The sequence below is a fragment of the Plectropomus leopardus genome, chromosome 6, assembly GCF_008729295.1.
Source record: "Plectropomus leopardus isolate mb chromosome 6, YSFRI_Pleo_2.0, whole genome shotgun sequence".
Classification (NCBI taxonomy): Eukaryota; Metazoa; Chordata; class Actinopteri; order Perciformes; family Serranidae; genus Plectropomus; species Plectropomus leopardus.
The window spans coordinates 30,588,248-30,601,360 of record NC_056468.1 but is presented as its reverse complement, the minus strand read 5'-3'; the positions used below and the strand labels follow the sequence as shown (position 1 = coordinate 30,601,360).

The 13,113-nt window shown below is 40.0% G+C and overlaps 2 protein-coding genes across 2 annotated transcripts; both read right to left on the bottom strand.

Annotated features, from left to right (window-relative positions):
- Window positions 1-1,893: 1,893 nt before the first annotated feature.
- On the bottom strand, window positions 1,894-5,181 carry zgc:112294 (transmembrane protein 17A). The gene is made up of 4 exons (XM_042487559.1): window positions 5,055-5,181; window positions 3,578-3,684; window positions 2,500-2,613; window positions 1,894-2,214 (listed from the first exon to the last, which is right to left on the bottom strand). Exons 1-4 carry the CDS (start codon window positions 5,179-5,181, stop codon window positions 1,894-1,896), a joined length of 669 nt encoding a protein of 222 aa, XP_042343493.1.
- A 465-nt stretch (window positions 5,182-5,646) lies between these two features.
- selenoe (selenoprotein e) lies at window positions 5,647-8,036 on the bottom strand. Its single transcript, XM_042489034.1, has 4 exons — window positions 7,896-8,036; window positions 7,558-7,634; window positions 7,238-7,316; window positions 5,647-5,972 (listed from the first exon to the last, which is right to left on the bottom strand). Exons 1-4 carry the CDS (start codon window positions 7,995-7,997, stop codon window positions 5,829-5,831), a joined length of 402 nt encoding a protein of 133 aa, XP_042344968.1. The 5' UTR covers window positions 7,998-8,036; the 3' UTR covers window positions 5,647-5,828.
- Between the last annotated feature and the right edge of the window lie 5,077 nt (window positions 8,037-13,113).

Sequence of the window (13,113 nt, the reverse complement as noted above, 5' to 3'; positions counted from 1 at the left end):
AAAAAAAAAGTTTACAACTTCAGCAAAGTAGTAGTATCCATCTCCAGTTGTTAATATCCGACTACAATGACATACAGAAAACTTTCAGGCAGTAACGTGCGCACTTCATCCTCGCATCATCTTTGTTTGTTTGTTTTTCGAAGACAATCAAACATGGTGTCAGTGAACCAGGTTGCTTTTGGCGCGTGCAGGTGAAGCGTTTCACAACAATTGATTATGCTTACAAAAAGCGCAGTAAGGTCTCCGAGGAGCCTGCAGTTAAAGCTATTGGTTACTGCGCGATTTTACGCATGAATAGTAACAGCAACAGTAATGTGTCGCACCGCCCTTACCAAACTGCTGCCCTCATGGGGCTGCCCCAGGCAACTGCCTAGTTTGCATACTGCAAAATCCAACATCCTGGTATTTTTTTAATTTTGCATCTGACATACTATGTAGTAAGAAAAACTAAATATTTTTCTGGCATACTATATAGTACTGTAGTACGAGTTTTGGAAGGCACTGTATATGACTTACCCAATATTGGTTAATCAAGCAAAATCATTTTTCATATATTTTCATTCACTTCACAATGGCAGGACAATCATACAGTTTTTAGAACTACACCAAATAGGAACTACCTAGGTGAAAGTAATATATTAAAAAGTAATTAGTAAGTGAAAGTAATATAGTAAACATATTGTAAAAACGGTAACAAAGCATTACCCAACACCAGATATTCCTTGCAACGTATCTGGCATAACATTTTTTAAATTTTATTTTAAATAACGCATATGACTTGAGAAGCAGCTGGCCCTCAGCTATTTTCACATAATCTAATCCGACCCCCATTCAAAAAAGTCTGGACACTCCTGATCTATATGGATCATAGACTTTTTGACTTTTGCCTTGTGGCCTCAAAAGACCAGAATGCAATGCAGTTATGATATATATAGACTGACACAACCCAGTTTTTATCAAACAGTTGGATTTCTGTATTTAAATGTCAAAAAACAAACAGTTGCAGAAAGGCATTCTAGGAAACTTAAAGCACAAATACAGTTTTAGTAACAGTAAGTTAACAAACAGTACTGGGAATTAGGATGCTTTAGACTTCCAAAATAGACAGTATCTGCAAGTCTGGCATTGATGGAAAACATTTTTTACTTGAAAGGGTTACTATTCACTGTTTCAGATCTGAGAAGATGACATGTGATTATTTGGGTATAAAAGAGAAAACAAACATTCTGTGGTCCAAGAAAATAAATCTCCCATTCAGCAGGCAGGTTTCCATTGCAGATTTGTGCAAAACTTAAGTGTTTTTTTTTTTTAAATGTGAGTAAAACACAATTGTGAAATGACTGCATTTCCACTGAGTGATGTTAAGTGACTTCTCCCCTGACGATAACTTTCCAAGAAGCATGGCGATGGATGTTCAAAACATTAGCAGGTTTATTTCTATTGCAGCCACCGCACTAGCCATCATTATTTCCAATCGTAGGCAATGCAGGTGTGTTATGCAAGCAATAATGGAAAGGCAAGCCCCTTTTATGTGGGAGCGGCCACATATGAAGGATTTCTGGGAGGTGATAGTCTACAATTTCACAGAGGAATTGTGGATTCAAAACATCCAGATGATCAGCATAACTTTTGAAGTGTTATACGATGCATTAACACCTCCATAGCATCATGTGACTTATAAAAGCAAAAAACCTCATGCACTCAGAAAAACTTTTTTCTACGCCTATTGTCTATGCAGCACTTCCAGACTTTATATCCTATGACATCACAAGTCTGAGACTTCTTTGGTTTCTGGTGTTGAAACAGAGTAGCTCATATTCCCAGATATTGACTGAACTTTCTGAGGACATGGAAATAATATATTGGAATTCTTAATTTAGGTGGCGTTCACCTTTAATGGTACACGTCATGGTTGTGTGACACAGGCAGTACACTGCGGTTGTAGGGCAGTCCATAGACAGGGCTCATCTCTGTGTGGCGGAAGCTCTCCACCTTGCCCAACTGGCGCAGATAGAAGAGCAAGGTGAGCTTTCGGGTCATGGTCCTGAGCGCCAGGAAGGCTGCCAGGATCTGGGCGAGCAGGAAGAGGAGGTAGAGGGAGTGGACGGCTCTCTCTAGAGGCAGGATGATAATTCCTTCATCGGTCAGGAAGAACAGCAACACTGGCAGCTGGAACATGAAAGACAGGAGCCAGAAGGCTGCCAGCTCTGGCACCTGATGACAGGGAGGGAGGGAGAATTTGGGTTGGTGGATGGAGGCGATGCAAAGATCGAGCAGTCAGGCATCAAGTGCTTCACTTGTATCCACATGAAAGCACAAACACACACACGCGCGTACCTGCACACACACACAAACTCAATAGACAGTTGTAGCCAAGAGCTGATTGTTTACACACGCAGGCAGAATACTTAAGCAGCCACTTCCTCTGCTGTGTTATTCTGGAGGAGTCTATGAAAGAGCTCTGCGTTGCGGTTCAAAGGGGATGTTGGTTTGAATCACCTTTTCTTTGAGGTTGCCAATGTAGCCCAGATAAAGTCGGACCACTTCAATGACTGTGAGGAGGATCATCCCGGTTATGAGCAGAGCCTGGTAGTACCCGGGAAGATAATAGAACTGGAAATAAAGCAGAGCCAGGATGTCAGGAAGGTATGAAAACATCTTTACTTGTTGCTCAGAGGGCTCAGACAGCATACTATTTACTGGCCAAACATATCTGGTTACACAACAAAGAGAATGATGTGACTATAACATGTTTATGTTATTTTAGTATAACAGAAAGATCAGAAAATCCCAGGGGTGGTGCAGTCCTCTGTATTTGTTGCTTTTACCACATTAATTTCCTGATTTGAGGATCTCAGGAATTGTCATGGAGTACCACTAGATGACGCCAAAGTCAAAGTTTTCCAATTTGACGGTGATTTACTAAAATAATTTCATTTTACACAACTTTTGAATACATTAAAGTATCCCCACTAAATATATTCATACACTTTCCTGAGTATACTTTTTCTTTTCACATGAGTGAAGCATTTAAGGGCTGTGAAGTACAGACTAAATTGATCTCAGTCACCTGAATAAAAACTATTCTAATTTGACTGTTTGTCAATATGACACCAAAGATGCAATAGGTCATCAAAACTGTCCAGTGAATTACAATTCATGGTTTCTGTATAATGGTTCAGTGTAAACCCAGAACAGAGCAGAACCACTGACCTTGTTAGTTTAATGTAGGAACTATTTTCTGTCTGCCAAACTACACCAAATAAACACGACAGCCAGCTCACCTGGCAAAAGTAGGCCAGCTAACATTACAGCTCAGCTGAGGAAGAAGGCATTAATGTGTACATCTTGCATGAGCACGAGCCTCTCATCCATGAGAAAAAGGAAAATCGAAAAGTCAAACATCTCTATGGTCAATATCTCCGACACGCAGCAACTCACACCAAAATAATCTAGATTCATAAACAGCACTGCAGGTAAGAGAAAAGATTATGATTTTGGGATGAACCGTGCCTTTTAGAGGACCGTAATAAGGTTCATGTTATGCATGGTATGGATTCCCTTCTACCACACGTACCTTTACTTCCAACATGAAAACAGCAGAAAACCACCAACAGGGAAAGTAAAACATGTTGAAGTAGAGCAGCATCTGCAGGGGAAGGTGAGAGACCAGCTCGTTCACCACTGGAAGACAAATAACAGAATATAAACACTCAGATTCATTACATCCACCATTAGTTTTTATGGACTTCATAGCAGACAGTTGCATGGGATTCGATTTTCCACATCAGAGGTATGCTTTGCCTGGCAGACTCCACAAAAAAATAGGTGTTAGACAGGTAGACAAAATAATACACACAGCTCATGAAAAGGGACATAACCTCTAGTGTAACTTAATCACAATTAGCAGCACTGCAAAGACTGCAGTAAGCAGCTGATGCTATCAAAACATGATCCCATAAAAATATCATTATTATGTCTAGAGAGACTTTAAATTTACAATGATGAAAACATATAACAAACAAGGGTTTACAACAACCCACTCTCTGCAAGAAAACATCAATATTGCATGATTTCGCAAAAACCAGCATCTTGTGCGAAGCCAACTGTTTATTATGGTGTTCTGCATCAGAGTTAAAGTAGTTTCTGTGTAGCGTTCACATCATAGATGGATTACTGAATCGGCCAAACAAGCACAGGCCCAAGACCCCAAGGTGCTCTTGGCCTTCAACTGCAAAATTTCACTCACAAAGACACCACAAAGAGATGCAAAGGAACTGCAAAGAAAAGTGGGCAAAAATCCCACAAGGAGACACAGAATGTCTAAGAAAGACATAGCATGACTGTAATATGACACAAAGTTACTTCAAAGGGACACAAAACGACTACAGAGGGATGAAAACCAACCACAAGGAGAAATAAAATGACCAAAAAAGAAGCAAAATTACCTAAATTCGACACAATATTACTTAGAAAAGACTCAAACGACAACAAAAAGACAAAAAACAAACAAGCAAATACAAAGAAACACAAAATGACCACAAGATGACAAGATGTCCTAATTGCGACACAAAAATACTTTAAAAGACCCAAACATCTACAAAATGACACAAATAAAAACCACAAGGAGTCACAAAATGACTACAAAGAGACACAATATGACCACAAGAACACAAAATGACTTCTATGCAATACTAAATTACTTTAAAGAGACCTAAATGACCACAAAAACCCCCTATCAATAAAACCACATGGACACACAAAATGATGCAAAGCACCACAAAATCTTTGTGTCTTGCTTCTACGTAGGAGAGTAGGAAGGGCCCTGAATATTTTTTTGCCCAGGGGCACATTGTCTCCCTATCTGCCCATGGTCCATATAATTTTTTGTACTCCTCAAAATTAGTTATATATCAGAATTTGTTTCAGTTAAACACACATATTTGCCATGTATGTTATCATGATACTATATTATAACATATTCTAAAACATTTTGTACAGCAATAAACTAATAATATTCTATGGTCGTAAAGTCTGTGGAAGCAGTCACCAACCAGAGGCGTCCTCTTGCTCCCTGCTGAGGTCGCTGTCCGCTGTCCTGTTGTTGGTGAACACAGAGCCTCCCATATAGGCCAGACCCATCTGCAAGTTCTCGGGAACAGGTGAGTAAAACACAGGCATTGTGGGTAGAGCTGGTGACCATGACCGGAGCCAAGGAGTCAGGAAGCGTAACGGTCCAACACTGTGTTTGTCTTTCCAGCAACTACTGCCAAACCCCACTGTCTTAAGTAACACAAGTACACAAATGCATGAAGGCACGGATACAAATGGACACACACACACTGAGACGCACGCTGGCAGACACTACCGCTAATCAGATTAGAGTGAGGGAGGCAGTCTGAGGATTAGGCTGAGACAGCAGCATGGCAGTTTGTTAAGTAAGTAAGTGGCCAGTTATGATGCTCAGTAAATTTGTTGATCTAATTAGAGAATTTAACAGAAAATGAAAACCAGAACAATGCCTAAAGAAAAAATAATCTTTTCCTGATTTTACACACAAGCAGATAAAACTCCAGGTGACTAATAGCCCACATCAAGTGGCGGCATCAGGCATAATAAAGGCATTGATCCCCTCAGTCATTATTGTAGTTTTTACAGGCTTTTTTTATTTAAAGCACATAAACAGAGTGACACAGACATGACTAACACACTGCACCGGGGCCAGCGAGTCCTCGGAGTGGTGCCTGGCCTATCGTTTTGGCCTTGGGGCCCCACTCGTCATTAATGCGGCCGGGGTTGCAGCGGCAGAGTTCGGCCACAAGGTGTCGTCATAGTTCATCCCTCGGGGTGCGCAGGGGGAAATGCTGGAACTCCTCTGGCACCTCTTCCCCTTTCTGGGACCTCTTGTAGAAACCAAGTGAGTCCAACAGGCTGCTGATCTCGTCCGCCTTCATTTTCTTCACGGCAACAGTCTGACGTATCGGTAGAGGAGACACATTAGGACACAAGGCTTAAAGGCAGTGAGGCAGCGTGCAGGGAGACGTGTTTGCAGACAAACACATTAGTTTATTCTGATGCATTAATTTGGTTTACCAAAATTAGATTTTTATTAAAACAAGCTCAGTCACTGCTGATTCAGAGGTCCCTCCTGCACATTTGTTTTCATTTATTTGTTCAATAATTCACTTTCTGAATTAAATCTTCATATAAAGTCAGATTACAGTCTCAAAGGGCGCCCGCCTTATGAAACAATAAAGAGAAACAAAAAACATTAGACTCTGAAAGTGACAAAAGGAAAACTCCCATGTAAGCTATTATGAGGGAAAGTAAAAGATGAAAACCTCAAGAAAGCAGTCAAGTATGAGAGGAGTTTTGTGCACAAAGACGCAGGGTCATGATTTTACATAATCACACCAAACAAATTTATGGCATAACCTGATGAATTATAGCAACCTAAACTGAAAAAAACTAACATTTCGAGAAACTGCATCATACGATCTCGTCATCCCACACTTGATGAAATCAGTGTGGGAATATATATATATATAACACTTTGACCGACATGAATTTGCTTGTACTGCAATTTTACTTGCATTTCAATCTCTGAAACATGATAAAGTTGATTTGATTTCGATCAACAACAAACAGAAAAAATGTCCAAGAAACTTTTTCAAATTCTTTTAATTATATATTTAAAACTATGCTGCAGAAAAAAATATATATAATTTTTTGCCACTTTCTCAAGGTCATTTTCTTGGATGTGTTCATAGTTGTTTTTTGTCTTATTTTGGGGTATTTTTCCTCAAAGTTTTTACTACTTTCTTATTAATTTTTAGGCCAAATTTTGTTAAATTGCTCGTTACCCTCTTCCCCTTATTGTCTCATGCTGGCCTAAATGCACAATGATGATTGACATAAAGTTACTGGGAAATGCTGAACAGTTGCGATATCAAGGCATAAAAATGTTCAAATTCATATCAGAGTTCTCTTTCACCCAAAAAAAAATATATATATATTGCTCAGCTGTCACTAATTTATATATTTTCTTCCTCCTTTCTTGCCATCTGTTTTTTGTAACTTGTGTCGCACACTTTCAAACACACTCAGTCTGTGTGACTTGGTATCTGACGAAGAATCTGATATCAGATGCAAACTTCCCTACATGAATCTGTCTCGACATTCTGGAGCTCCCCAGATAAGCCCCATCACAAGGTGGATGCGCAAAGTCACATCTCACCTTTACAACCTCGTCCTTTTCATTATAGAATATCAGACGGGGATTCTTCTCCTCCGATGAATCGTACTCCAAGTTGTGGCTACACGGGGGAAAAAAAACAGATCAAGGGGAAACAACAGGTGAAGAATAAAGCACATCCATCTGTTTTGCTATTTTTAGGCTCAACTCAATGTGATCTCAGCTTGGAAGAGTTTTTGTAAAGCTGGCACTGGACTTGGTGACATTGCTAGAACATTGTTTGTTTATGAAAGAGGTCATGAGACAATCTGTGCTTTTTCTTTGGAAAGGTCAGGTCCTAACAAACAGCCTGAAGAGGATACTATAAAGCCCAGCGCTCCAGAAGAAAATGATGGAGCTCAGGCATTTTCTTTATGCCTCATCCGACCACACTGGGAGCCTGCGGGGATGACAACAGACAGTTGTTAAAACAGCATGACAAATGGCATCGTGCACGCTTGCTTCTTTGTGTGATCAAAGGTGCCAGGAATAGGTATCTCAGCAGAATGGAGACTGACATGACGGAACATGGCTTACCCCTTATCTGACTCATGTTCCCATTTACTGTCCCCCCCCCGTGCTTTTGCCATATGTGTATTTCATGTCAAACTGTCTTGTTTCTGCTCTTTGTAAAGGTATCCGTATAAAATAATTTACTCACCAGCAGTTTCCCTCTTGCTATTTGAAGCTTTTCCTCAACTGCTGTGTCATTGTCTGATGCCCCAACAGCAAGGACAAGGGTGAGCACCAAGAAGGCCCACATTTTCTTTTTATGACAAATTAGTATCCCTGAATGCTTTTGCCTAAGTTATCACCAACAATAAGTAACCCTTAAATCCACTTGGACAGTTTCTCAGGATGGATAAGACCATGACACATTCCTGTAGGGGAGCACTGCCCTCCTGTGTTCAAGCTTTCTTACTGTTTCTTAGTGTTTTTCAATCACAAAGTCTTTATATTAAATGAAGTAGGTCAGTGGTTAGCTATATTGTTCTTTGGCTGCAGTTTTAGTTACTAGGCAGTTTTTGATTTCCCAAGTGTCACTCCCAGAGGCCCCTGACTTTATAGTTTATAGTTTCTTCCATATCAGATGTCACAGAAACCACAGAACATCTGTGCTCTTATCACTTTTTCCCATACTGTTAACGTGCAGGTGGTTGATGGCCACTCGGAGCCGGCCACACTCTCACAGCACCTCAAAAGCTAATTTTAGACTGGTCTTATACAAGTGTCCTGAAAGAAAATGAAATATCAGACTTGCACTTCTCCTCATTTGTCCCTTTTCTTTAATATAATTTTTTTGACACTCATTTGACTTGTGCACTGTAGAATGGTACACTGGATCTCAGGGGATATTCTCAGGTATGACAGTATCTGTGTTAACTAGAGGAGCATTTCTACTCTCCAACTTAAACTTGCAGACTTCTCACTGGCCTCACATAACATGCATATATTTTAAGAAACTGTGATATTCACAAATGTACAATACCTGTTTTTGTTTTGAGGGTTGTGAAGATTAACAAAATAAATAGATTGATACATAAAAACATCTATAAAACTAAAACCTTTAAAAAAAAATATTGAATTCCAATCTCTAGAGAAAAATGTTGGCAGTGTACGTTTCATCAAACGTGTTTATATAGCCAATATGTTGGAACTTTACGTTACGTCAACAATGCTACATGGTTAACGTGTGGTTTGGTTTAAGCACAAAAAACACTTGGTTAGACTAAGGAAGACATCATGTTTTGGCTTAAAATACTCAGTGTTGGTTGCAAAACACCCACTGGAAAAGAAGCAATATTTCTGTAAAAATAAGTGTGTACACAAAATAATTTTGTGCAACTATCCTGGCAGGAAATGCAGCGATGTCTCAGTAAAGCAACAGTGAAAAGTTGCAACAAAACAACAATGTCTGGTGCCTAAAAAGCTGCTGAAAATGCAGTAATTACTCACTAAATCACAATTTGTTTTGGTCTCAAACAGTCGTCTGCAGCTTGTCTCCACTTGGTGACACATCATTCAGCCTCCTGATGACAAACTTGGCTCATATGCTACATTACTTTAGAAACATTGATATGATACGTATGCAACATGCAAATGTATTGTATTTGTTGTTTGCTGAAACGTACAATGCTGACATTTTCTTTTACCGACTGTTAATTTATATTAAAAAAGCTATGAAAAAAAAAGTTTTAATGGAGAGTTACATGTTGTTACTATTTTTTGCAGATTGCAGCCAGAAAGCAAACAAGCATATTTCCCAACAACTCTAAATTCTTTAAGCAGAACTTAATAATGACATGTTTTTTTTGTCCAAAAAGAGCATTTTTGTTTGTTGAGTTTTCACCATTGTGTTCTATATAACCTGAAGCAGTTTTTAACCCCAAAACATCAGCATCAGATTCAATCAAACAACATGGCAAAGCTCCAGTGCATTTCTGTCTCACTGCTGTTGTACTTGCATGAGAAGTGATGTTTAATTCCATTGTGTACTCGTGTATGAAATCAGACCTCATGACAGCACAGCACATTTGCACTGTGTTAACACCCTGGAAGAGGAAAAACATCCCTCCCTTCCAAGTTTACGTTCTCCTGTGTGTTGTGAGAAAGCAAGTACATCAGGTCACCACAAGAGGGCGCCAACACCCACGCGTACACTTCCTGGCAGTTTGGCGGGTAAAATGTACTTCCAAATCCTAGCCACAGACAATTATGTTTCCAACGAAAATAAACCATTCCTGCCTGGAATGCTGAAGCAAAACCATCTCTGTGTCTCTGTCTTTTCCAGACGCAGAGCTCTGCAGCTCTGAGCTGTGCGCCCTGCGTGTATTGTTTGAGATTATGTGTCAAACGGCAGTAAAACAGTCCCTTTTTTTTAATAGGGTTTCCTCCCCTTGGCAGCTGTCGTAAAATCTGCAGGCCTACGCACTACTGTTGTTTGCATGTTTGTGTTTTAAAGTTTTCTCACAATGCAAGTTTGAATTTGAAAGAACTGATTTAGAGAGGGAAAGTTGATTTGAGAGGGGAGAAAGGACAATGAGTGGTGGGGGTTGGGTGATCTTGCTGTGGCTGACTCTATATGAGTGGATGCATACCATATGTGTTCACATTCAGCATGTTTCAGCTTACATCATGTGGCGCACGCCAAAAAAGGGGATGTTGTTATTATTAATTTGCTGACAAAGGGGAAAACGCAGTCATTTATAAGCAGGGAGTTACAAAACGTATAGGGTGAAGACAAAATTCGCACTGAGCAACTTTTTCCAGTAGGAGTTTTTGCAAATTGCAACACTTGCATCTGGCAAAAGATCAAACGCTAAAACACCTCACTGTAATCCTGCCTCCCTCAGAGAGCTTGTTATAAAGACACACACACTTCCTGTTTCTCCAAAGCACCGGATGCTGCCTACCAGCCAGCGGGACATTAATTTTGTGTGTCTGCTCTCTTATGATGTGCACGGTCATTTGCGAGAAATATTCTGGTGTCTGTTTCTCCGTGTTTTAGCGGGGGCATTTGTTTATATGTCTAAGGATGACCAAGGGAGATGAATAAAAATATAACTCCGAGTATAAACAGTTAGTTATCTGTGTGTGTGCTTATCTGTCTGGAGCCTCGGGGCAAATGGGGGGAAGCCTGCTGCCTGTCTGCCTGCTGCGCTCCAGTCTGCTTAGGAAGAAGAGAGGCAGTGTTGAGAGAAGTGAGGGCCATGTGGAGGGCTTCATTCAATAAGAATACAATGCTAATGAGTCCTGTGCTGTATACTCAACAGTAAGTGGACATAACCTCACGAAGCTTCAGGATCAAGGCACAAAACATTATTTCCTGTACTTGGAAAGTTTGTTCGTCAAGCACAATGCATCATTTAACATCACCTCTAGTGAAGAAAAAAAAATTCTCTCGTGAAGAGCTTAAACACAAAAAAATTAGATTATTTTTAAATTGTTAATCTGCATCATTTAATTGCCACGATGCTTTTTCCTTGGCTGTGACTCTCTTCTTAAATGTTAAATTACAAATAATCACAGTGAATTAAGCAATAAAAACAGGGGGCTGGAGAGAAATGTCTGTGCATGACACTTAACCGTAAGCCAATTTACAGCTCGCGGAGTCAACGAGAACGTCACCGAGTTTGATTTAGCCTGCGGTTGGCTTGAACCTACGACCTAAAATAAGTGGCTCCAATTTTCCCCACACAGGGAGGCCGCAGCAGGCTGCGAGACGCTGCCGGCCTTGGCAGAGAATCTGTGTTGTACAGGGAGGGATGACGAAGATTGTTTGCTACCATCGACCTTGTTTGCAGGCTTTGTTATGTTGATGGTGAAGGTGAGAAAAGGCTGCTGCTTTTTACGGTGTTTACGGACAATTTAGTCAAATTTGTTGCACAGTATTTGACAGTGTTACACATTTGTTCATTTCACACATTTGTTCAAGAACAGTAGTAAGGTACAATTTGGAGTTTTTGAATTTTACTACATTTATTTGACTGCTGGAGTTATACATGACTTTGCAGATGAATATTTTACATACAAAAACAAAAATATCATGATCTTGTAATGCTTTATTATAGAACCACTGCCTATAAAGTAGCTTAATTTGGCTCCATATCGATGCAAATTGCATCCAGAGAAAGAAAAATGTCCTGTGACTCCTGTGACATGCTGACTTCACAGACTGTATAAATAATGGACATAGCTACCGAGACATCACCAGTTGGTTTGTCTGTTAAAAAGTCTTGAGTTCAGGATTTCCGCCAATTCAATCTTAGTTTTTTTAAGCCAGAGATGACCATACTTGATGAGAGGCTTGGTGCAGGAGTGAGGGGTGGCTCTGGACTGAAGTCGAGTACACTATCGGCAGATAGCCTGTCACCTCCAGTGGCCCCGCCCCGAATTATGTGGGCCTTAGTGAAAAAAAAAAAAAAATCACCCACTGTACAGTTGTCATTAATATCGAAATTAGATATATATGTTTATTTCGGCTGTAAAGTTGGACATTTTCGCATGCAGCTCCATTGAGATTTGCTCCATGCTGGAGCCAGCCTCGGGTGGCCATTTTAGGTCCTGCCGGTTTTGGTACTTTGTACTGGCTTCATTCTTCAGCCTTGCAGCCGTCGCTGCTTGGTTGATCTTTGCTACAATGAATTTCTTTTAGTCTTTTTTTTTTGCCTTAGCAAGGAAGCAAATAAGCATATTTCCCAAAATGTGCCTATTCATTTAGGTCAAAGAGTGGAATTCTTCTTAAATTTCACACCATGGTCCAACAGCTGGCACTTAAAGCAATGACTGTGATATTTTTGTCTGACTGATTATCTGCCTTCTACTGTTGACTGAAACACTATAGAAGCTCAACTTTCAGAAAACTTTTAATGAATAAAGCATCTTAAAGCATTTGGCATCCATGAGGCTGAAGGGATAAAGCTTTTACATTGTTATCTTAAACACCATCTGGCTCGTTAGAAAGGATGATGAAAAACTGACTGCAGTGATAATGATAATGACCACTTCTGAAAAGACCACAAAAACCCCCATCAGAAACTCCAACAGAAAATGCAAATTTAAAGACCTCAAATTATTTGTATGTAACTGACACATTATCTATCAAAAGTAGGATTTCATATATTGTCCTCTTTGATGTTTGGGATGTAATATATTAAAAAAAAAATATTTGTAAGTGAGGGTTGGCGTGTTTTGACAGTTCGAGGACACTGATGAATGATGTGAAGGAATTGCTTGTGCTTTCTTGGGTGGCCTGGTGAAGTGTCCCTTCAGTCTAATGCTTGGTTTATGCTTCACGCAACTGCAAATGTCCGCACAACCAAAGTGAAATCCCACCATCTGACATGGCTCTTTGTTGGGGTCTCATGTGCACATTCTCA

Coding starts and splice junctions, on each gene's coding strand:
- zgc:112294 (XM_042487559.1), bottom strand. CDS start 5,181: ATGCCTGTGTTTTACTCACCTGTTCCCGAGAACTTGCAGATGGGTCTG. Junction 3,685..5,054: donor GGAGCAAGAGGACGCCTCTG/GTTGGTGACTGC, acceptor TTTGTCTTCCAG/TGGTGAACGAGCTGGTCTCT. Junction 2,614..3,577: donor TTTTCATGTTGGAAGTAAAG/GTACGTGTGGTA, acceptor CTTTATTTCCAG/TTCTATTATCTTCCCGGGTA.